General features: G+C 50.6%; 1 protein-coding gene across 1 annotated transcript; it reads left to right on the forward strand.

The window, feature by feature from the left end:
• Positions 1-17,225: 17,225 nt before the first annotated feature.
• Positions 17,226-18,227, forward strand: LOC106846087 (melanoma-associated antigen 8-like). The gene has a single exon (XM_014864655.3). It carries the CDS (start codon positions 17,226-17,228, stop codon positions 18,225-18,227), a length of 1,002 nt encoding a protein of 333 aa, XP_014720141.3.
• The last annotated feature ends 7,448 nt before the right edge of the window (positions 18,228-25,675 follow it).

Raw genomic sequence — 25,675 nt, forward strand, 5'->3', positions numbered from 1 at the left:
GGAAGTTTTTGGCCACTTGTCCCTTCAAGTCAAGAGGTGGCACTTAAATTTCAAAAGCAAGGTAATCATAACTATTGCAATATGCAGCAAAGTTGAAGTAGCATCCAGGGGGACTGACCTGCAGAGAGGTATAGAGATCGTTAGTAGAACACAGTGTTCTGAGGGTCAGGCTATCTGGACAGTCGGCAAGTATGTTGCTTAATGTCTTTAATCAAAAGAAATCAAGGATGAGTGAGCAAGAGGCTAGGGCAAACTGTTCCAATAAAAAGTCACGATTTCTTCCCCAGTTTCCAGACCTGAGCCAATTCTCAGACACAGAATCCAATGACTGAAGAAAAGGTGGGGTCCCTATGAGGAAAGACCCTGCAACACCATGGCAAGTTTACATAGTAATGGTTCCCCAAGCCTATCCTCCAAAGAGACCTGTGTCCATTCACCTCGGTACTTCAAGAGTGGGGAAAGAGGAAATAGCCAAAGCTGTCGAGTACTGCTGGAAACAGGATCTGCATTGACACTGATACCCAGTACCTGAAGCTTCATCAGTGCCCCCTGCTAGAGTGGAAGCATATGTGGACCAGGTACGCACGGAGTTCTGGCCTAGGTCTGACCTAGAGTGCTCATTCCTCCAATCTCCAAATGTGTAATTAAAACATACATGCTTGATAACGGGCACAAGCCCCAGTTGAGTCCGTGGCCATCAGTGTAAGAGCCATCAGAGTGGAGAAAGCCAAGCGCACTCCCTGCACCTTGACCATGATACTAAATAAGAAACCATATCTCATCTGGGGAGATGGCAAACATTAATGGCTACCTTACGACCTAAAGGATGCGGCGATGGTGGTCCTCATCGTAGCTCCTCAACAGTCTGGCCCCTACTAAAACCTGATGGAACCTAGAGGATGACCATGGACTACTGCAAACTCAATTGCAACTGCGTTACCAGATTTGTTATCTTTGCTAGAACAGATCACCATAGCCTGCAGCCACTGATCATCATGAGCCAGGTTCTGTTAGACCCACACTTCCAACAGGAATCCATCAAAAGATGGAAGTGGTGTGCCTGCGATGAGAATCAAGCAGAGCCACAGACCACAAGCAGGTGACCTAAACCCCAATATCATCTGCAAATGTTGCCCCAGCATCTCTCCCTTAGATCATTCCTATAGATTAATGGGCCAGGGAGTTCTCTTGCAACCAGCTGCTGAAGGAGTAGAAATGCTGAGCTTAGATAATGGATGACTTGGCTGGATTTAGGGTGCAAGCTGAAACTGGACTCCCGTTGCAGTACTACCTTCATCAGGTATGACCATGAAAGACAATAGTGGGTGGAAATACGCCCGGTGGGCAGAACTTCACATGATGCATCTAGTGATCCACTTTGGATGGATAAAGGAAGTGGCCCAGGCTAAGAACATACATGGACTTATGGACGATGGAAAATGGATTGGCCAGCTGGTCAGGGACCTAGAATGAGAAGTATCAGAAGAATGCAACAAGCAGGTTTAAGGAAAAGGCATTATTGACAGACGTATGGGAAGGGACACTAAATAGGAAGATACTTGCATCACATCTTAAGGCTCACAAAAGCATCACCACAGGAGAGGCACTAAACAATCAAGAAGACAGACTGACCTGACTAATCGACATCAGCCAGCCATTGTCATTGGCCACATCAGTACCGCACAATGGTCTCATGTGTGGAGGAGCCACGGTGGCAAGAATGGATGCTATGTCTGAATTCAACAGCATACACTCCTACCCACCAGGGCAGACTAGCTACCACTGATGCCAAATGTTTATCGTGCCAGCAACAGAGACCAATGCTGAATTCCCCAGTATGGCACCCTCCCTGGAGGAGACCAAGGAGCCGCTTATGGCTACCTGATTACGTCAGGTCACGTCCATCCTTGAGAGGGGTGAGCTTCACCTGTCCTGGAATTTGTACGCATTCCGGGTATGGCTCTGACTTTCCTACGTGCAGTACCTTGTCTGGCACCCCTAACTGAGGGCTTGCAGAATGTTGGGTTGACTCACACAGGATATTTCACATGATCACCCGGGACAAAGAGACCCACTTAGAACAAACAAGGTGCTCAGAGGGTACATGACCATGAGATCCAAAATTGCAATCTCGACTCGCACCATCCAGAAGTTGGCGGTCTTCTCGAGCAATGAAATGGCCGCTGCAGAATACAAACAAGGTGCAAATTTGGAGATGTTAGCCTGTGAGGATAGGGTGTCATCCTCCAGGGTACTATATACACTCTAATTCTGTTATCGTTATCTGCCACCAATAGATAAAATACATGATCCACGAACAAGGGCTAGAGTGGCCCCACTTCCTCTCGATCCCTGTGGCCTACATGGGCATTTGTGCTTCCTGCCCCGCGAGTTTAGCTTCTGTAGGTCTACACCTGTGCTGTCCAATGCGGGAGCCACTAGCCACACATAGCTATTTACATTTAAGCTTAAATTATTTAAATTTGTTTTAAATTAAAGGTTCAGGCCCTTGGTCACACTAATCACATTTCAGTACTCAATAGCCACATGTGCCTGTGGTTACCGGATGGAACAGTGCTGGCTGCACATGTTGGTTCCCAAAGTGAGAATGCTTCCACCAGGAGACACAGTAAGAGTCCCACTGAACTCTAAGCCAGGCTTCCCTCCTGGGCACTTTGGGCTCCTCATGCTACGGGACCAGCAGGCACAGAGAGCAGTCACCATGCTGGCAGGGGTAATGGACCCTGATCATAAGGGTTGGGCGGAATGGGAACAGAGAAGGATACGTTTAGTACTCAGGTGATTCACTTGAATGTGTCTTGGTATTGCTGCCCAATTTCTATGGTGAACGGACAAGTGCAAGTGCCACAGCCTGACGAGGGCATTGGGACCAGGGGCTTAGAACCCTCAGGGGCAGAAGTCTGCATTCCTTCACCAGGCGAGCCACTGAAAACAGCAGAGGGGCTGGCTGAGACTAAAGGGACTCCAGAATGGAGAGTAGACAGGAGAGAGGGATCACGAGTTGTGGAGTAGAAGCCTGACGCAACAGAGGGTCCACTATCCTTTCTCATGTGAGCCTCTTTAGAGAGAGACCAACCAGAATCCTCAAGGAGCTGTCCTCAAATGAGGTGGACTTTCTGTATGTAGGTAGCAGATTTAATGCACGGGGTGCATTATCGTGGATGGTGTGGTACCACCCAGACCTCCTCTGGGACCAGCTGCTGAGGGTGGGGGAATGATGCCTCACAGCCAAGGTCTTCTGCAGAATCGCCCTCTGTTGAAGGCAACTGCCTCCTTGGGCTCAGCTCTCTTCGAAAGACTAGTCGAGGGATCAATGAGGGGAGGATACAAAGGCCTGACCCCCTTGCTTTGATTAGCCTTATCTCTGCAGGGCCTTCCCAGTCGATGTCTGATTTCCAATTATTGCCGTGACCGCTGTGCTCTGAAATGGCAGCAGAAGTGAATGGCAGAATGAAACCCAAGGTCGACCATGACTGCGCTATTGGAGGCTTAAGTCGTGGGTAGGGGGGCCATCTGTGTGTCCTGCAAGAAACTCCCGGAATAGGGCACCCTGGGTATTTGGCCCGGGCTCAATCAAAAGCCAGAATCTGGAGCCTATTGTTGCTTGTTTTGGCAAATGAGATCATCTCTGTGACCGAGTGCACACACTGAAAAGTACTAGTGAGAGGTTGCCTTTATTATTGTGATGACAGTAATATGTGCGTGCCCCAGTAAGCAGTGTAGTCATGGGCAAGCAGTGCACTCTGCAGTCAAAACACCTGGGTGACATTAGGCTCCAGGGAGAAAACGCCTGTGACCCACACACGATGAACAGCACTGTGTGACGATGGCAGGAGCTATTCAGGATGTTAAGGGATTTCACCAGAACTCGTCACTGGGTGGTTGCCAAGACAGTAAGAACATTTGACAGGTGCAATAGCGCCCTCTGGAGCGTCGGAGGATCTAATGGCTTCAGGGCCAGCCTCAAGGGTGAGGATAAGCCTAACACCGTGTCCTGGTTGTTTACTGTGCCGGGCAGAGGGCTCAGCACTTCAAGTTCATCACAGCCCTGTGGAGTACAAGTTTCACCCTGTTTGAAACCTTCCATGAGCTGACTGACTTAATCCTGAGGTCACTCACCAGTGAGTGGTGAGGTCAGAAGCTGTTGATTTCATAAACACTCATGAGACACTTACTGCGTGCCAGGCTCTGCTGTGTGTGCCTTACAGATAGCAACTGGTTTAGTCCTCGTTACTGCCCCATGAGGTGGGTACCATTGCTATCCATTTTTGACAGATAAGGGAACTGAGGCACAGAGAGGTCAGAAGCTTAGCCCAGGTCACACGGCTAGGAAGTGGCAGAGCCAGGATTCAAATCCAGGCTGTAGAGCCCCAACTGCCTCCCACGAACCTAAGTCTGGCTAACTATTCTTACTTGGAAACACACCTATTTTTACTTCTAAATTTTTGTGGTACGCACACCTTGGCTCTTCCAGAACCACACAGAAAGAATTTCCTATCGAGGCTATACAAGCAGTGCACTCTGCGATCAAAACACCTGGGTTATCAGAGCAGGGGTTGAATGCCGTGCTCCGAACCCCTGGTGCCCACCATGGGCCTTAGTGCCCAGCAGGAGATCTTGATATGCTGGTTAAACAACACTGTACTCAAAAATCAAATAATCTTATCGGATCACGACATTTGGCCTCCAACATGAATGCAGGCTCAGGCTCTGGGTGATGTGTGTTGGCACAAAAGGCTGCTGCTGAGGATGTCGGATCCTGAAAATGCCTCTGAGAAAGGTGGAGAGGCCGCTTGGGGCATCCAGGCTGCTGCAGCCCTGTCTTCCAGAGCCGCCCTGGGCGAGCGCTGTCCCACGCCAGTCAGTTTGAACCAGGAACGGGCACGCGGTGTTCTGCTTCCATCCCGGAGTGCCCCACAGGGGTCTGGTCCTGGGACTTGTCCCAAGAGCGCCCATTTCATGATGTGGTGCAGGGCTCCAGCTCACCTCTGGCCACATCTGCTGCCACGTCCCTCCCCTGGCCAGCCCAGGGCATTTCAGATGGGATCTGGCGGGTCCTCCGCCTTCCCCGACTCCTGGGAGCTGACCCTCTTCACAGCCTGCCTCCTGGGACCCCAAAGCCCTCTCCTGCCCGGCTCCTTTCCAAACCCACCTTTGAGTCTGGGGGAGCCTGGGGCCTGGGGAGCATCCTGGTGACCACCCCTGCCATCTGCTAGAGCTTCTCGTCTGCTCAAACTGCCTGTTTGGGGACCCCAAGGTCCTGGCTGGTTTTGTGGGTGGCAGAGATGACACTCCTTCCCCCTGTCTGGCTCAGCCTCAGAAAGCAAAACCTCATAGTCACCCTGAGCAGGCCATCATCTTAATCAAACCCTTGGGATTACATGGGTAATTATTTGAAAATAACCCCTAGCCACAGTGATTTGGCTCACACCCACATGGCAGTGATTATTACTTACCAGCGACCAGGAGACTCAGCAAAAGGCTACATCACGTCCTGCCAGCTCTCCCTGAACTTCAGCTGTGCTGAGAGAGGATTCTTCTGCGGGGACCTCCAAATGCAGATACATGCACAAGAACAGCGGCACCGGGGACTGAGTGGTTGTCAGCGGGGAGACAGGCAGGGCAAAGCCCCACGCTGGGCAGACCCAGGAGGCCAGGCTGGGGAGAGAGTGGGCAGAGCGGACAGCAGGGATGATGGGGCTTCCGGGCTGGCCTCCAGGAGGAGGACACCCCCTTTCCCAGCAGGACCATTTGGACCACTGGCCTGAGCCTTGCCGGACATTATGGCTCTCAGGAGATTGATGAGTGCAGCTCAGGGCTGTCAAGGGTGTGCATAGCATCCCAGGCATTTCTGGAGTCAGCTTGCTGTGGGGCAGCTCCTCTTTTGAACATCCCCACCCCTGGCCAGGGCCTTAAAGGCTCAGAATCTGGCATCTCACATCAAAAGGGCACATGTGCGTGGCTTAAGTCCCTGGGTGTGCATTCAGAGTGGCCTGTGTCTCCGGTCTCATGGTGTGGGAATGAAATCTCTGGCTCCTGAGGCTTCTTCTATGGAAACAACATCATGCAGCTTCTTGTGCCCTCGGCTTCCTGCTCGCCATCCCTGGACTGTCAGGTGCCAGTTCCCCATCCCTGTCACTCTTTTCCTCCTGACCAGGGTGGAGAGAATACTCGATCCTGGGGACAGGGAGGTGGAGAGAGGAAAACGCTGTCCTCATGGGGGTCTTGTCTTGCCAGCTCAGCCTGAGTCTCCAGCACGTGTCCTGTCTGGGCACCTGCCGAAGGTGTCCTGAGGGATGGTACAGCCAGAGGGACTGTAGAGTGGCCAAGACTCCTGGAAGCAAAGAGGCAGGGAGGTGTCTTATTTCCTGACCCAGGGTCCCACGTTGCATGTAGTCATCATCACGTCCCCTTGGGGTCCTCCACTCTGTGATGGTTTCTCAGTATCTCCGGGTCCACCGAAAGTGTATTACTTCCCTGTTGCTGATGTAACAGATTACCACACACTTTGTGGTACAACACAAATGTGTTCTGTAACAGTTCTGGAAGTCAGAAGTCCAGAAAGAGGCTCACTGGGCTAAAATCACGCCATCAGCAGGGCTGTGATCCTTTCAGATGTCTCCAGGGGGAAAGCTATTTTTGTGAATTTCCAGCATCCAGAGGTTGACCGCAATCCTTGGCTCCTGGACCCTTCCTCCATCTTCAAAGTCAGCAGTGGGCAATTGAACCTCCTCACATGGCCTCCCTCTTCCGCATTTGGACCATAGTATTAACATTGGGTCCACCTGGAGAATCCTGAATTACTACCTATCTTAAGGTCAGCTGATTAGTCCTTTTAATTCCAGCGGCAGCTTTAAATCCCACTGTGATGTGGAACTTAACATATTCCAGCGCCTGGGGATTAGGATGTGGACATCTCTGGGAGGCCATTGTTCTGCCTACGTCAGTGGCCTTGACACTTCTGAGGAGTACTGCTCTGGTTTTGGCAGAGTGTCCCTCAGTTTGCGTGTGTTCAATGTCTTCTCACAATAAGACTGGGCTTACACATTATCGTGAAGGACACCACAGAGAGAAAGAGCTCTTCTCATCGCAGGTACGGTATCTCCAACACTTCCAGATGCAAGGATCAGTGTGTGCAGAGGCAGGGAGGGCACCCGTATTCTGGCAATGGGGAGGAACGCTAGAGGTCGGAGCATTTTCAGGTTGAAAGTAATCTTGCAAATACTCTTGGCCACTCCCCCTCCTTTCTCCGGGGAAGCATCATCAAGGTCATTGGTGAATAAGGGCATGCTCTCCAGACCCTGCCCAGGAATCTATGGACATGTGCTGCTTGAACTGGCTCTTTGTAGAATCCTTTGGGGCCCAGCCCAAACCCAGGGACATGTGAGTCCTTGACTGTGGTGACTTACAGATCCAAGCCGACCAGGAAGAGGGGCAGGGCATAGGGCAAAGGCCACAGCTGCCTGCCGGCGGGAGAGAGCGTGCAGTCAGCCACGGGTGTTCAGAGTCTTGCCATGCTGACTTCCCCAGGATGCCAGGAGCAGAGACCAAGGCTGGGGCCACGGCTCTCCAGAGTCCTCAGTAAGCTCGGTTGCTTACCTGGCCCACCATCCAACAATTAGAGGATGGTGGGAAGCATTCAAAGTTTGCCTGTTTGGGTGGTTGGGGGTTGGAAATGCCAAGGGGGTCTAGGGCAGAGAGGCTCCAAATACCAGCACCTCGGAGCAGGCAGTTCTTCATTCATTCCTCAGATGAGTAGTGAGCATGCACTGTGTGCCAGGCCCTGCTCTAGGCTGTAAGGATCCAGCAGTGAACAAATTCCCTGCCTCTGTGGAGCTTAGAGTCTAGTGTGTGTGGGAGGGTGTAGGCGGAGTGACCCGTGGAACAAAGTAAAAGGTGACGTTGGTTGGATAGTGGTAAATGCCATGGAAACAAATGGATCGGCAGACCTGAATAAGGAATGTAGGGGATGGGGTGGGAGGACGGATTGCAATTTCGGATAGTATATCCATAGAAGGACACTCGGAGAAGGCCACATTGAGGGAGAGAGACTTGAGGATAGCTCAGGAGGAGCACTAGCAGCATGACAGGAGCAAATGCCCAGGTGAGAACAATGGCATGTGGTAGCTCAAGGGCCTGCAGCAGAGAGGAGGAGGCAGAGGTCTAGAGAGGCCAGTCTGGGAGCCCGGTGGGCCAGCTCAAGGGGAGAGACTGATCCTCTGAGCCAGGGACACCCTCGGAGCAAGGTCAGCTGCGCTGTGCCATGAACTGGCTTGTGGGATGCAGGTTTCTGACTTGACCTGAGGGGTGGGGAACGAAGGCAGGTCTAGCCATCCAGAGACCCTTCTCCTGTGACAGAGGGAAGAGAAGACACCATGGTCCTGGAATGGGCAAGGCTGTTGGCCTGTGCTGTGGCACCACTGAGGTCGGCAGGAAAGTGTGCTTGCCTCAAGCAGACCCAGTGTAGGGCAAAGCAGACACCTCTCTGCTGATGCCTAGAGCCCCTGTCACAGAGCAGACCCTGTGTCTTCACTGAGGGGCATGCTCACTTGAACAGAGAGCTGTATTTCCTGTCACTGTAGGCTCACCCAAGGGGGAGGCAAGGAGCAAGTTCAACGTTCTCAGGGGAAAAGTACTCCTATGTGGTACTATGTACCTCCTACTGCATTCCAGCAGAAGGCATATAACTCCTGGCTCTTCCACTCTGGATCAGAGTGGTGCTGAGCAGCGGGCTCAGGTGGTGACAGCTCGTGCCTCCATTTCAAAGGGTCTCATCAGCTGTTCTCCAAACGGTTTCATCCATCAATTATCCTGGGCTACATCAGTTATGTCCCTGGGACTTGAAAATGGTCATGTTCTTTTTTCTATTGCCAATTTAAAAAGAAAATTCGCCTTTATTTTACCCTCAAAAGGAGCTTACTCAGGAACAGCCAAAAGAGTTGCAATTCAGTATTTGCATACTATGGTGAACCACAGGCAAATGTGGAAAACAAAGGAGGAGAGTTGCTTTTTTTTATAGGAAAAGGGACAGTAAGGCGGGGCTATCCTAAAGGAAAGTCCACTGGGGATAAGGAACAGTTCAGGGCGGCAAGAGCTTCTCATTGGCTGAGCTGTGGCATTTCTCACTGGCTGGGCTGTTGCTGGGTGGGGAGAGAAATCTTCCTCCAGTAATAAAATAGGTTTACTTCCTCTGGAAGCTGCAAGGTACCTCTCTTCCTGTTTGATAAGGCGTGAGAGCTCCCCCTACAGGCCTTCCCGACTCCAATTCAGTTAAGGGCTCTTTTATGAATTTCCGCGCCATCCTACCTTGCACTTTCCTCAACTGGAACCCTCCAGCAAGGAGGAACTCTCCCGCATTTACTACAGCCATTGCGTTATCCAGAAATGCAGTCAGTACAGGGAAAGCAGGATAAAAGCTTAATTCCTTCCCGTGGGGGGCCAATTCTCAGAATGAAGAGTGGTTGCCCTTGTTACTTCCAATGGGGTCCAATGAGTCACTTTTATTAACATTTTTTTGTTTTAAAAGGCCTAGATTTACAAAATTATTGCAAAGATAGTACAGAGAATTCTCATATCCCTCACATGTAGTTTCCCCTATTATCATCATCTTTTGTTATTACTGTACATTTGTCAGAATTAATACAAGGGAGAAGACAAAAACAAAGAAACTGGAGAAATTCGAAGCCTCTGGCACTTAAAGGGACAAGAAATAAAACCCAACTTCCAGGCAGATTAACATAAAACTTCACACCTGTGACGTAATTATCTCTGTTCCTATGACCCCACACAACACATCTGGCTCCAAACAGAACATTACAAAGCACACCAAATGGCAAGAAAACACACAATCTGGACACACAAGGCAAGCATCAGGACCAGAGTCAAATATGACTCAAATATGTTTTGGGGATTAAGAGTCTCAAACATGACAACAATGTTGGAATTATCAGGCAAGAATGTAAAATACCCCTGTTTAAAATGTGAAGAGGCTCTGATGAGAAAGAAATGGACACCATGGAAAGACAGATGGATACCGCAAGGAGAGAAACGTTTCATTCCGTAGAATCCGACAAGGGGAAACTGGACAGAACACAAGGTGTGTTTTTCTATTCAACAAAAACATTGCTGAATAAGAGGGGTGTGGGACAAAGTGGAGATTTACAACGACAAGGGACGCGAACAATCAAAACGTATAGAACAAACTTTGACACCGATTTGAAAAACCTGCATTTTAAAAGGAGCATTTAAAAACTTCCAGCAAAGTGTGAAAAATAAGTGGACAGTCCACTATATTAGTGACTTATTAAATAATAATCATGTCGGCTTTATGTTTTATAAAGGAGTACTTATCTTTCAGAAATGCATACGGAGCTACTCAGAGATGAAGAGGTACGACGGCTTGGATGTGCTCGACCGCATCCCAGCGGCTGATGTATGGAGGAGGCAGGGGTGTGGCTGGAGCGGGACTGGCCGTGTATCGAAGACTCTTGGCCCTGGGTCTCAGGTAGATGGGTTTATTTTAGTATTTCCTACTGTTTCCATGTTTGAGACTTTAACAGAAAGTTTATATCTGCAAATATTATGCCATTGAATTTGAAATCCTAAATAAAATGTACCATTTTTCTAGAAAAAAATGTGACCCTGAAGAGAGAGAACACCTTAACTGTACATACAAACTGAACCTGTATCCCAAGCTCCAGCCGCCCTCGAATGTTCCAGGACAGGGCAGTCGTGGAGGCCAGTTCTACCAAACGGTCAGGGAGCACTGGTCGTCGTTTAGGTCAGCTCTTTCAAACCATCAAAAAAAGGGGCAATTGCTCAACTCATTTTCCCAAGCTAACTCTCCTCGATTTAAATCCCAGAGGAGGCCTCCACTGTGCAAAGAAAACTTAGGCCCAAATCACTCACATCGCAGCAGCTATCCTAAATAAATGAATAGCATATTCAACACAGTAGAGAATAAAATGGACAAACGGGCTGTGTCCAAGGAAGGAAAACGTGACAACAGAAGAGAACACTCTCAATTCTAATTCCCTGCATTAACAAATTAGTGGGGGGGGGGGGCGGGGGGGGGGAAGAGAAAATCTTTGATGCCATCAACGGGTACAGAAAAATCCTTTGAAGGAAATTCAGCACGAGTTTATAGAAAAAAACTCTTAGCAGTATAAGATGAGAAGGGGATTTCCCTTTCCTGAAAGCAACAGCAAACAAGCTGAAGTGTGCAATGCTGGAAGCATTCTTGTCAGAGACAAGACATAGATACATGGTATCACTCTCCTTTCTGAAGCTGCACTGGAACACAAAGCCAGAGCCATGGGTGTCCAAATAAGTGTCAGGTTTGAGCACTGAAAAGAAAGAGCTACTATTGCGTGTGACATGATCATCAACTTTCTAGAAAATTGAGAGGAATGGGCACATCAAATATTCAAATGAAAACCAGACATCAGAGAAAGAGTGGACGGCAGATCACGACCATAGGAAAACCAAGAGCCTTGCCACAACACAGCAAAAACTATTTAGAACGTGCAATAATAGAAAATACTCCATTCGTGACAGCGACAAAATCCGAAATTTAACTAAGAAGAAGCCGAACGAAAATACACAAGACCTTCATGAACACAATGATACAAGTTTACTGATCAATTCAGGTAAGTGAAGTCCTCCCAGAGGGAGCGGTATGCTATGTTCCTCGAGTGAGAACAGAATAGTACAAAGATGTCAATTCTGCTTCAAAACTGTAGGGGCCGAAACGACAAGCAAACTGGGACTTCTGTCTTCCACTCCCAAAATCAGCCCTGGGAAGCCCTAGAATGGAGAATGAAAGTAAATACACACACGCACATAATAACCATTCCCTTATTAGAATGGCCAGAATCTGGTACACTGCCAGCACCAAATGCTGGATGTGGAGGATGTGGAGGAGCTGGAGCAGCAGGAACTCTCACTCATTGCTGATGGGAATGCAAAGTGGTACAGCCACTTTGGAAGACGGTGTGGCAGTTACTTATGAAACCAAACATACATGTTCTTACTACATGATCCGGCAATCGTATGGATATTTACCCAAAAGAGGTGAAAACGTATGTCCACACAAAAACATACACACAGATACTTTGGGCAGCGTTGTTAATAACTGCCAAAGTGTGGAAGCAACCAAGATGCTCTTCAGTAGGTGGGTGGGTAAATAATCTGTGGTACATTCAGAGAATGGAATATGATCCAGTACAAAAATGAAATGAGCTATGAAGGCATGAAAAGACATAGAATAACCTTAAGGGTATAATACCAATGAAGAAAGCCAATCTGAGAAGGCTGCCTACTGTACGAGTTCAACTATACGAACATTCTGGAAAAGGCAAACGATGGAGCCAATCTAAAGAGCAGTGGTTGTCAGGGGTTGTGAGGGGAGGGCGCAAGAGGCAGAGCACAGGGGACTTTTAGGGCAGTGAAACTCCTCTGGATGACACTCTAACGATGGACACATGTCATTATACATTTGTCCAAACCCATAGAATGTACAAGCCAAGTAAGAACCATAATGTAGATGATGGGCATTGGGGAATACACCGTGTCAGTATAGCTTCATCAATTATAACAAATGTCCCAGTCTGGTGGGGGATGTTGATAATGACGGACGCAATGAATGTGTTGGGGCAGGGGCTAAGTGGGAAATCTCTGTACCTTCCTCTTCAGTTTTCTGTGCACTTAAGAAGCTCTAAATAAAGTCTTCAAAAGCAACACACAATATGAACAATGATAACTAAACAACCAAACAGGAGAAAGCTCTGGGGGAGACTGCAGACTGCAGTGAGCTGGTGCTTGTGTTTGGGTGGGGGCGTGGGCAGCGGCAGCCAAGTTGGGAGGGGCTGTAGGCTGCATAGATGCAGATGAAGGGTTGGGGAAGAGGAGAGGCTTCAAACTTCTGCTCCTGCTTCACTGCACACATCTGAAGCAGCCCCTCAGGACACACAGGCCAGTGGCCCTGGGGCAACACCAGGGCAGCGGGAAAGATGGGTTGATTAAGGCATTTGAGTCCAGAGTCTGTGCTAATAACGGCCTGAAACCATCTTAGCCGGTGAGGACTGGCCTTTCAAAAGATTCTCATTTTAAGAGAATATAAAGAATAGACAAGAAACAGAATAGGCAGAATCAGAGCGAATCACATGAAGAGAAGGCATTCTTTCATCAAATAAGCATGCACACATATAGTCTACATATAGCTATAAAGACATAATAGGAACATACACGTGCCTAGGTGCATACTCCTGTGATATGTACAAACAGGTGTCTAGAAGCACATATCAGCTACAAATGTGTTCTAGATGTAGATACAGACTCCCGCAGCGGGCAGACATGTACAATGTATCTCTTACTAGGAAGGAGGATAAATGAGTGAAAATCCCTGCACTGAGCACGCAATAGGAGGTCGCCATAAACCCGGAGGAGCATCCCGAAGCCCCTGCAGCTGCTCAACCTGGACAGGACAAACGCAATCCCGAAAAGAAATGGTTCGCCGAGTCCGGCTGGCTGGTGCCGAGACCCCACGGGAAGAGGGCTTCTCCTGTGAATCCCCTCGGCCCTGGGTGCGGCAGCCCCCATCCAGCCCTTCCCCAGGATGGCAGCCCTTCTCAGCCAGGGTGGACGAGGACCCTCCCGAGGGAGGCCGGAGGGGTGCCCCGCCCCAGAGCACAGGCCCACAGAAGCCCCGCGCCCCTCCTGTGTGCTCTGGGGGACCCCGGGCAGGGCTGTCAGCCGAGGGCCACCCGCCCCCTCCGCAGCCAACCGGGGGTCAGAGCCTGGGGGTGAGGGGCACAGACACAGGGGGCAGGGCGGGGCTGCGGCCCAGGGCGAGCGAGAGTCAAGGAGAGGATCCCGGGAGACCCGTGGCCACGGTGACCGGATGTGACGTTCCCTGGCTTCCGCCTTGGAGGTCTGTGGACACCTAGGGCCTAACTCAGCGAGGCCGGATTCAGGGCAGCAGAGGGAAGAAGCCCAGGCCCAGCCAGGCGCCCAGGGAGCCCCAGGAGAGAGGACTCCGGGCCCAAGGCTTCCAGGTCTGCCCCTGCTGTCAGCCCTGAGGGACCCTGGGGGACGAGAAGTGGTCCGGCTGAGCCCCCATCCCCCTCCTCAGAGCAGCCTGCTGGGGAGGGCCTCGGGGAAGGGAGCAGACTCAGGGACAGAGGCGGGGCCAGGCTGTGCTGGGGGTCAGGGAAGGAGCAGAGGGCAGTGGAGGACCCCAGGGAGTCCCTCCTGATCCCTGCCCTCAGCCCTGGGCGTCCCCGGGCTTAGTGGCCTGAGGCAATCACCACAGACTTCCCCACGGGTTTCAGGGCAGTGAGGGCCTCAGGTCCACAGAGGGAGATCCCAGGACCTACCAGGGCTCAAGGTGAGGGAGGACAGAGGTGACCCCACAGAAACAGGCCCCTGCTGTCAGTGCCAGGAGGCCCCGGGGCGCCATCACCAGAGTTGGCATTTCCCCCCTTCCGCATCCGGGTTTCAGAGAGACGGGGGACTGGGTCAGAGGAGCAGCGCCTGAGGGGGCAGAGCGGGACGCCCAGGGGCTGCTGGAGTCCCAGGGAGACGCCGAGGGAGGGCTGAGGACCCTGGACCCCAGGACAGAGAGGGAGCCTGTGGCCGTACGCTCGGGCTTGGGAGGCCCCAGAGAGGGCCACCTGAGGAGGCGTGTCCAGCCTTCTGCCTCCGGAGTCTTCGAGGGGTTAGGACTGCGGATTCAGGTCAGCCGAGGGTGGGGTCCCCGGACCCCGTGGGCGGACTGAGCAGACCCCCAGCCCAGGCATAGGCGACCCCAGTAGAAATCTGCCCCTGTGGTCAGTCCTGCGAGGCCAGGCAGGATGTCAGGAGGGGTGGCCCGTCCACTTCCTGCTCGGGGTCTCAGTGGCATCGTGGCCTTGGCCTGCAGGATGCTGCCTGAGGTTAGCAGAAGGGAAGGGTCCAGGCCTGGCCAGGAGTAACTAGGAATACCTTGAGGACAATGAGGGGACTCCCACCCCAGGCAGAGGGGGGCCCACTGAAATCGGCCCTGCCCCTGTCTCCCCTGAAGACCCCAGGCAGGGGTGGCGGCAGGTGGTGCAGCCCACTCACCTCTGCCTCGGGCTCTGCCAGGTGAGGCCTTGTTCTGTGGGGCGACGGCGGGTCAGCAGAGGGAGCCACATCTGGTCAGCAGAGGAATGGGTCCCGGATCTGCCAGGACTCCAGACAAGGAGCCTTTGGGAGGAACGGAGGGCATGGAGGTTCCCCCCACCCCAGAAGAGAAGGGACCTCACAGAGGCCAGCTTCCCCTGTTGTCAGCCTGGGTGGCCCCAGGCAGGGAGGGCTGGATATGGCCTGCTCTGACTTCCGTCATATGGTTGGGGATGGGGGATCTCAGGGAGGAGAGGCCTTGGTCTGAGGGGCACAACAGGTCAGCAGAGGGCGGAGTCCCAGGATCTGCCTGGTGTCAGGGTGAGGACCCTTCCTGAGTACTGAAGGTACCCCCCACCTCAGCAAAGAAAGGACAGCACAGAGTCCGGCTGTCCCTTGTTCTCAGCCCTGGAAGGAACAGTCAGCGGTGGTCCCACATGGCACGCTCACTTCTAGCCTGGGTGGGAAGGTGGGGGGCCCTCAGGAGGAGAGGGCCTGGTCTAAGGGGGAGATGTCAGCTGTCCCAGGTCGGGGGCTGGGAGGAAGGGCAGGCCCCAGCAGGAGGAAAGATGAATGACCTACAGGAGGTCTGGGGGAGCTCCCATCCCAGGACATCGGGGCTGGTCCCTGCTGCCACCTTTTGTGATGGCAGCAGGGGTGTGGGTGGGTGGGGGTGAATGTGCAGCCTCTTCCCATTTCTCTCAGAGGCTCAGGGAGGTGAGGACCTTCGTCTGCGAGGACAACGTCAGGTCATCTGAGGAAGCACATCTGGTCAGCTGACACATTCCAGGAGTCAAGGACCCCGAGGGAGGAGTGAGTGTACCCCCATTGCCAGGACAAAGAGGGGGCCCACGGAAATCTGGCCTGGCCCTACTGTCAGCCCTGGCACCCCCGGCAGGGCCTGTCTGGCGCAGCCCCTCCTCATTTCCAGGTCGGTGGTCTGGGGAAGGGGGCAAGGGCCCTGGTCTGAGGGTCTGGACTCAGGTCAGGGGAGGCAGGATCCCAGGCCCTGGCCGGGGTCACGGTGAGGACTGAGGGGACCCCACACCCCAGGACGCATGCAGCCCAGGCCAGCCCCACCCTGCTGTCTGCCATGGGGACACCCGGGATCGGTGGGTGGATTCAGTCCCCCTCACTTCCCCTTCCGGTGTCTTCGGGAAACCAGGCCTTGGCCGAAGGAGGGTGGCCTCAGGGCCACAGAGGGAGTTGACCCAGGCCCTGCCGTGTCGAGGTGAAGACTGAGCAGACCACTCGTTCCAGGACAGATGCAACACACAGAGTTTGGTCTCACTTTTCGTCCCTTGGTGCCTCCTGTTAGCCCCTGGTCAGGTGTGGCCAGATGTGGGGCCCCCTTACTTCCTTCTACTCAGTCTCATGGGTGGGTGGTCTTGTTCTGAGAGATTTGCCTTAGGCCAGCAGAAGGGTGGGGCTCAGGCCCAGCCAGGGGAAAGGTGAGGACCCTGAGTGAGCTCTGAGGGCACCGCATACCCCAGAACAGTGGGGACCTCACAGAGTCCGGCCAACCCCTCCCATCAGCCCTGGTGGCCAGAGCTGTGCTTTCAGTTTGCACCCTGAGGTGCCCCGTGTTTCCTCTTACAGGGGTTCCAGGAACCCAGTGGTAAAGGCTTGTGTCCTCAGGTCACAGAGCAGAAGAGGCCCAGGCAGTGCCAGGAGTCAAGGCAAGGGACACACCCCGAATGTGTATCCAGGGGTTCCCCGACACCAGAACTGAGGAGACCCTGCAGAGCCCGAGCCCACCCATCCAGCCCCAGCCCACCACCAGCACCAGAACCTCAGGCTGTGCTGGGTGCTCCCTGAGGAGCCACCTCACTTCTTCCCTCAGATCCCTAGGGCACAGGCCACCCTGGACAACAGATCCCTGTGAAGCCGAGAGCACCCCTAAGAGGAGACCTGCAAGTCGCCTTTGTCCGAGCCACCAAGGGTGCGTTTCTCAGCTGAGGCCACTCACAACTCTCTCCCGCAGGCTCCAAGGTCCCCATCAGTCACCTCCTGCCCATGCTCCTGCCGGGTGCCGGAAACACATTGTCATGACTCTAGGTCGGATGGGTGAGCTCTGCAAGCGTGAGGAAGACCATCAGGAACCAAGACAGGCCCAGGGCCTGGTGGATGCGCAGCTGTCTGGGGCTGAGGAGGAGGAGGCCATATCCCCCTCCTCCTCCCCCTCTGTCCCCTTCCTGGGCACCCTGGAGGAGGTGGCTGCTGCTGTAACCCCAAGTCCTGGCCAGGGCTCTCAGAGTGCCTGGCCGTGCCCGACTGCCATGGCAGCCACTCCATGGAGCCAGTACGGAGACAATGGTTCCAGCAGCCAAGATGAGGAGGGACCAAGCGCATGGGAGGACCCGGGAGACACTGACTCCTCGCTCCAAGACGCACTACGTTTGAAGGTCACTGACCTGGTGGGGTTCCTGCTGCTCAAGTATCGCACAAAGGAGCCCACCACAAAGGCGGTCCTCAGAGATTACCAGGACCACTTCCCTGTGATCTTCAGCGAAGCCTCTGAGTGCATGCAGCTCGTCTTTGGCATTGACGTGAAGGAAGTGGACCCCAGTGACCACTCTTATGTCCTGGTCACCACCCTGGGCCTCACCTACGATGGGATGCTGAGAGGTGAGCAGAGCATGCCCAAGACCGGCCTCCTGGTGATGCTCCTGGGCGTCATCCTCCTGCAGGGCGACTGTGCCCCTGAGGAAGACGTCTGGGAAGCACTGAGTGTCATGGGGGTGCGTGCCGGGAGGGAGCACTTCATCTACGGGGAGCCCAGGGAGCTTATCACTAAAGTTTGGGTGCGGGAGCAGTACGTGGAGTACCGGCAGGTGCCCAGCAGCGATCCTGCACGCTACGAGTTCCTGTGGGGTCCCAGGGCCCACGCTGAAACCAGCAAGATGAAAGTCCTGGAGTATTTGCTCAGGGTCAGTAGCAGGGATCCCAGTCCCTTCCTCCACCTGTGTGGAGAGGCTGTGAGTGATGAGGAAGAGGCGCCTGAGCCCGAGGGCAGCCAGGCATGGTCCAGGCCCACGTCCAGCAGCTTCTCCTGCTGGGCATGAAGTGAGGCCACTTCTTCACTGTGTGTTTCAACAGAGAGCAGTGAGTGTCCTAAGTAGTGGAGGGACGAGGTGGAAGGACACGGTGGATAGCGTCTGTGGGTTCCTGTCCTCTGTGATGTATCCTGGAAATGGATCTTGGTTTCCATTAGGAATTTTTCAAATGTTGTTCCTTTTAATAGAAAGTTTAATTTGCTTCAGTGTCTGTGATGACATTGATCACATATGAATTTATACTTATCCAGTCCAAGAGTAAGAGTTTTGCCATTTTGTAAAAGTAATTAGGGCACCTTCCATCATAGTCTGTGATCTGAACTGGATGACATGGCACTGGAACAGGAATTTCTTGGAAATGTGAAAGAACTTAGCCGTCAAATTGATAAGGTGAAGAAATAAATGTAGAAGGTACTTAATTCTTGGCTTCTTAGCCCTTCTCGTCTGTCGTTCTATCAAACTAAGAGAAATATGTATACCCGGATTTGTTGGGTTGATTCGAGTAAGTCGGAGAAATTTAATCTGCATAAATAAGACCCCTGCTCACTGGCTTATTTCTTCCCCAGACTTTTGCTGAGCCTCTGCTCTCTGGAAGGCCCTGTGTCAGTTTCGGGGACAGCAGGATGGGGGGGCACCCCCACACCCATAGAATGAGAGTCTGGGAGCGGCAGTCCCAGAAGAAAGGTGGTGAGGTGTCCCCTCCAGGACAAGTCAAAGAAGGTGGGAGGTGGTGCGGCCCCAGGGGAGCGCGCTCACGTGTAAACGCCCTGAGTCAGGGCAGTGTGGGGCTTCGGGAAACTGCGGTTCCTTCTGTGGGAGTTGGTTGTCATGAAGCTCGGTGGTGGCAATGGCCAGACTCACAGTGTGTCTTAGGGCTGAGGGGCAAGTCTGAACTGGAAAATTTCTCTGAAGACTTTCTTAGGGATCACGGGTAACCAGAGAGAAATCTCCACCTGGGCAGGAGGGGAAGGTGTGCTGGGCTCTTGTCTCATTGCAGTTGAACACAGTGAAGAACACGGTGTTTGACAGCCATCCATCTGCATGGATTTCCCAAGAAATACGATCACATTCCTTTGAAGTGATGCCCAGAAGTCAGTGGCCTGGCACGCCTCTCCCAGGCCTGGGAGAGCCAGAGCCCACAGCATAAATTAGGTGTTAATCTTAATTGAGTTTAATTGGCCAATTGTAATCAAGGGCTAGATTTTGGTGGGGTGAAATGAAAGGAAGTAGTGGTCTGGATGAAGAGCAGCTTGGAGGAAGGCAAGGAGTCGGTCCTTGACTCTGTTTCTAGGAGCTCTGTGTTCCATCCAGCTGGGAAGACTCCCCCACCCCCGAATTTTCACATATATCCTCTAGCTGGGAAGATCTACTGAGTTTCATTTGTGAAACATCCTTTTTGGCTGATTAGTTATTTCGTGTCCTGTTGAGCTGCATGTTCTCTAATACGACCTGGACAACAAACAAACAAAATCCCAGAGGAGAAAGTGGAAGGTCTGGGATCAAAACAATCCTAGAAATAACTGCCAGTCCTCAAAGTTCCCACGTATACCAGGCACTGTGCCAGGTGTTTGCCACACATCCCATCCGTTCCTGCAGTCCTACAAGACAGGGCTCACCAACCCACTGCTCTTCCCAGAGGAAGAGCCCGAGGGTCATAGTGCTTGCTAACGTTCCCAGGATCACATGGCTAGTAAGCGACAGACAGACTAGACAACGGTCTGGATTCATCTAGAGCCCACGCTGTTGCCACTCATCCCAGCCTGAGGCCCATCTTCTGACTCCTCATTCATTTCTCTTCTCACTTCTCCATGATGTCTCTCAGGTGACAAAATTAGGACCCTGAGGCCCAGGTAGTGAAAGCAGGCCTAAAGAAGGAAGGCAACAATGAGGATCAAATACAATTTGGGGATGGCCTGAGGCTTGTTGAGAGCTGATTCCTCCGGGTGTCTCCATTTCTGTCCAGTCTCAGCACTTTTCTGCATGACAGCACCCTTCCCCTGGTCTTCCCCCATGGGCCCTCCTGTCCAACTCTGGAACCTGGCTGGCTTACAGGGTCTTTGCTGCCGCCCTCTCTGAAGGTTGCACAGGACCTCCTGCCCTCCCCGTGACACAGAGCGTTCCTACTCCCTGCAGGGGACCACGGGCCCTCCCATAGCTCACCCTCGATCCTGTCGGAGAGCCACAGCCACTTTCATGGGAAAGGTTACTCTGGACTGTGACGTTTAGACAACTGGTCATCCCTCCCTGGGAGCGTTCGACACACTCGCTGTTTGCCAAATGGGCTGTGAGTAGAGTCTGATTGCACCTATAAAATACTAGGACCTGGCATACAACCCTGAAGTTACATAAGGATTTGTGAAGCCATCCTGGTCTTTGCAGCAGGACTTTAACGGGCTCCTTATTTGATGCTGGGAACTGAACACCTACACAGGTGAAAGAGCTGGTTTAGGTGGTCAGAAGTTAACGCCTCATCACAAGTGGTAGATGAGGAGCAATCATCCACTGAAGCTGAATTCCTACGAACCCTGGAATCCTCCTAGGAGGTGAGAAATGGTTCCCTGGTGGACACGTTAGGTCAAACTTACAAAGATAAAACAACCATTCTCCCACTGTGTCTTGTCTGGTAACTGCCCCCCAGGACAGTCCTGGCTTTCAGTGAGCCTGAGGGCACCTGTGCGGCTGTTCAGGGAAGTTCAGTCATGTGGAGGGTAGCTGAGACTCACAGGTTAAGATTTCACCCCTGCATCAGAAGGAAGCCTACTGAGATTATAGACTGACAAATAAAAATGGCAAGTAATAGGATATATTGGAATATATGAGGAAGCCATTTGGTGTAAACCTAATTCGGCCTGACTTTGTTTTTTTTTTTTTCCAAAAGGGCCTGACTGGCTGTTGAGCACCCATTGCATCTCTGCTTAGACATTTCCTATGGCCAGAACAAAGGCCCTTGAGATAAAGGTGCAACTTCCCCCCACATTAGCATTTCCTTAGAGATAAGCATTTTTCCTTAGGCTAGAAACTGATTGCTGCACTCACCTTTGACCACCCAGCTCACCTGTGACCACTCAGCTGGAGACAACAGACTGCCACCCTGCTGTGTTCACTGAGACAGAAGGCCTACCTGCTGTTTCCATCAATCGCTGTGCTGTGCTGACAGAGCAGTCTCACCACTATTGTAAAAGGGACATTTCAATCCTATGTGAAACATCCTCTCTGGGGGTATATAACCAGTCTGTGCACCCCACTTCCTTGGTGCCCTTTCTTCCTTCGGGAAGAAAGGCCCCGGGTTATAATCCTCAGATTTAAGCTCAGAATAAACTCACCCAAATTTTCATTTATAGATTGGTTGTGGATTATTTTTGTCAACAAAACGGTATCGCAAAGGGAGTGCAGAAAAGTGCCATAGAGCGAAGAAGGCTAACCCTTCCTGCTGAGATTGACAGGATCCTCTTACAATGAGATGTGCTTCTGTATTTGAGAGCATCTGTTGCATAGTAGGCACTTAACACTTCAGAGAATTTCAAGGCAAACCTGACCTCAGAAACTCCTCCACACAATGAGTACGGTTGTCGTGATAACAAGTTATACTGGTTGCTTTGTGTTGGGCACCTACTATGTAACAGGTCATGGGAGAGACTTCAGTGTTCATCCGTATCTTGTCTAGCTGCCTTTCCTGGACACAGGAGACACTACATTGCCAGGCCACTTGTAGTTACGCAGGGTCATGTGACAACCCTTTGCCAGGGAGACCTGAGCAGAAGCATTGTTTGTCACATCCAGGCATTTGAGAGCCAGTATACCAGTTTCATTCTTTCTCTCTCTCAATTCGCCAGTAAACATGGTAACCCCGTGTTGAGATGGTGGAACCAAAAGATGGAAGCAGCCTGGATCCCTGGGTCACCTAGAGCAGAAGGCCCCTGGCAAACCACATCAGAATTTATGTGCACAACAAACACACTTTTCTTGCGTTAGCCTTTGAAATGTCAGGTTTGGTCTGTTGCCCCCACTAGCAGTAAGTTTAATTGACATAGCTACTTTTGCTGTTGTTAGATTTATAAAAATACTTTATAATATAAAGATTACTATATATTGCATATATTATATATTACATATATTGCATATATTCTTGTTGCAAAAAATTCTAAAATAGAACTAAATCACAATTCCACCCTTTACAAAATTCTTCCCAAATTCAGCACCCTCCTCTGAGTTTGCCACCAATAATATATTGCTGTACGCTATTTCAAAGCTTATTCTAGGCTTTTTCATATGTAAATGTGCTATGAAATATGTGGCATTTTTAACGTACATAGGTAATGACATACATATTGATCTATCACTTTCCTTGCCACTTAATAAGATGAATGCAGGATATTCCCATGACAGCACATATAGATATAGCTCACTTTTACAAAAAACACCAAATAACCCTATTCAAAAATGGGCAAAGGAGTTGACTAGACATTTCTCCAAAGAACATATACAGTTGGCCAATAAGCAAATGAAAAGATGCCCAACATCACTAATCATTAGGGAAATGCAAATCAAAACCACAATGAGGGGTGCCAGCCCCGTGGCCGAGTGGTTAAGTTTGCGCGCTGTGCTTCGGCAGCCCAGGGTTTCGCTGGCTCGGATCCTGGTCTCGGATCCTGGGCGCAGACATGGCACCACTCATCAGGCCACAGTGAGGCAGCATTCCATGTGCCACAGCTAGAAGGACCCACAACTAAAAAGTATACAACTATGTACTGGGGGGATTTGGGGAAGAAAAAGCAGAAAAAAAAAAAGAAGATTGGCAACAGTTGTTAGCTCAGATGCCAATCTTTAAAAAAAACAACAAAACCACAACGAGATACAATCTCACACCCATTCAGATGGCTACTATCCCCGCCACAGCCCCAAATAAAAGCTCAGAAAATAACATCCATTGGGGAGGATGTTGAGAAATTAGAACCATTGTGCACGCTTGGTAGGAATGTAAGATGACACAGCTGCTGTGGGAAACAGTATGGCAGTTCCTCAAAAAATTAAAAATAGAATTTGCATGTGATCCAGCAATCCCATTTATGAGTATGTACCCCAAAGAATTGAAAGCTGAGTCTCAAGAAGATATTGGTACACCCATGTTCATAGCAGCATTATTCATAATAGCTAAAATGTGGGTATGACGTTGTGATTTTGAGAAAAATACATATTTGGCCATTCAGATGACCAACATATATTTCTCATATATATTTGTTCCTTGTCCAGCATTTCTGACTCACAGCTCCCAAATCCCTTCGGATTTTCTAAGTGTTGAGAGCAACAGAGGTAACTCTTTTTATGTTAATAAGCTGACTTTTGGACCCCACCCAAGGATGTGGGCTGATTGCCAGGAGAACCAAGCATATGATTAGAGAGTTGGAATTCTCAGTCCCACTCTCCCAACCCCTGAGAAGGGGAGAGGGCCTAGAGGTTGAATCAGTCACCAACAGCCAATGATTTAATCACTCATGACAATGTAATGAAGTCTCCATAAAAACCCAAGAGGACAGGGTTCGGAGAGCTTCCAGGTTGGTGAACACATAGAGGTTCGAGGACAGTGGTCTGCCCGGAGAGGGAGTGGAAGCTCTGTGCCGCTTCCTATGTACCTTGCCCTATGCAGCTCTACATTTAGCTGTGCCTGAGTTATATCCTTTTATGATAAACCAGTGATCTAGTAAGTAACATGTTTCTCTGAGTTCTGTGAACCACTTTAGCAAATTAATTTAACCTGAGGAAAGTGGCGTAGGAACCTCTGATTCCTAGCCAGTTGGTCAGAAGTACATAATGACCTGCATTTGCAATTGGCACCCTGAGTTGGAGGGGGTCATTGGAACCTCCAACCTATAGCCATTCAATGAGAAGCACAGGTAACAACCCGGGTTTACAACTGGCATCTAAGCGGCAGGTGGGGAAGTCTTATAGGACTTGAACCCTTAACCTGTGGAATCTGATGTTGTCTCCAGGTAGACAGCGTCAGAATTGAGTTGAATTCTTGGACACCCTTCTGTTGTCTGAGAATATCTTGTTGTATGTGTGAGAATCACCCCCCCCCCCCAATGTTGAAATTGAGAGTCAGGACACTAAAAGAATGGGAGCAATCCAAGTGTCTATCAACAGGTGACTGGATAAGCAAAATGTGGTATAAACAGACAGTGGAATATTATTCAGCCTTAAAAAGGAAGGAAATCCTGACATATTCTGGTGAAAATTAATATACAGAAATCTTATTTTAAATGGAGTCAGGGGGCCAGAGAAGAGATCTGTCATGCACGAGCCTCTCAGTGCACACTACAGACCCCAACAGGAAGAGACATACCTTGCATCTCCCAAAGGGAGTGATATAGTTTACTACCCCAGCAGAAGGAAGGGAGGAAGGAATTCCTCCTTGTCTAGCAACAGTTCAGCCAATGAGAGACGGCCATAACTCACCAATGAAAACTCACTAGACTTCGAACTTCCAAGTTTCTCCAATGGACTCTTTGTATATAACAGCCCCACCCAACTTCATAAGAGAATGTTTTCCTCCTTTGTTTCTCTGGACATGCCTGTGGTTTGCCACAGACCACATGTCACCGATTGCAGTTCCTTGTTGTTCCAGAATGAATCCATTTTTCTGGTAAAATAACTGGTTGTTTGTTTTAGGTCGACATGCTACAACACAGATGAGACTTGAGGACATGGTGCTAAGTAAAATAAGCGAGACACGAAAAGGCAAATGCTGTATGATTCCACTTACACGAGGTACTTGGAGTAGTCAAAGTCATAGAGACAGAAAGTAGGATGATAGGTGCCAGGGTTTGGGAAAAGGTGGAATGAGGAGTTATTGTTTACTGGGTATAGTTTCGGTATTGCAAGATGAAAAGAATTCTGAAGATGGATGATGGTGATGGTTGTACAACAATAAGAAGTGGTATGTGCATTTAAAACTGGTTAGGATGATAAATTTTATGTTATGTTTATTTTACCTCAATAAAAAAATATATCTTATTAAAAAAAGACACTAGATGAACAGAAATGAAGAATGCCTTTGATGGGCTCATGAATAGATTGGACCCAGCTGAGGATAGAATGAGCGAGCTTGAAGAAACATCAACAGAAACTTCCAAAACTGAAATGTAAAGAGAACAAAGGCTGAAAAAGAAATGTGGGACAAGTGCAAAAGGTGAAACATATGCAGTAGTGGAATGCCAGAAGGGGAAGAAAGAGAGAAAGGAACAGAAGAAATATTTGAAGTGATAATGGCTGAGAACAATCCCAAATTAGTGATAGACATCAAATCACAGATTCAGGAAGCTTAGAGAACACCAAGTAGGATAAAAAACCAAAAAAAAAGAAATCTATATCCAGACATATCACATTCGAACTGCAGAAAATCAAAGAGAAAGAAAACTTGAAAGAAGCCAGAGGGAACCCAAAGTGTGAGAGGAATCCCT

This window comes from Equus asinus, chromosome X, assembly GCF_041296235.1.
Source record: "Equus asinus isolate D_3611 breed Donkey chromosome X, EquAss-T2T_v2, whole genome shotgun sequence".
In the NCBI taxonomy this organism is placed as follows: Eukaryota; Metazoa; Chordata; class Mammalia; order Perissodactyla; family Equidae; genus Equus; species Equus asinus.

Coding starts and splice junctions, on each gene's coding strand:
- LOC106846087 (XM_014864655.3), top strand. CDS start 17,226: ATGGGTGAGCTCTGCAAGCGTGAGGAAGACCATCAGGAACCAAGACAG.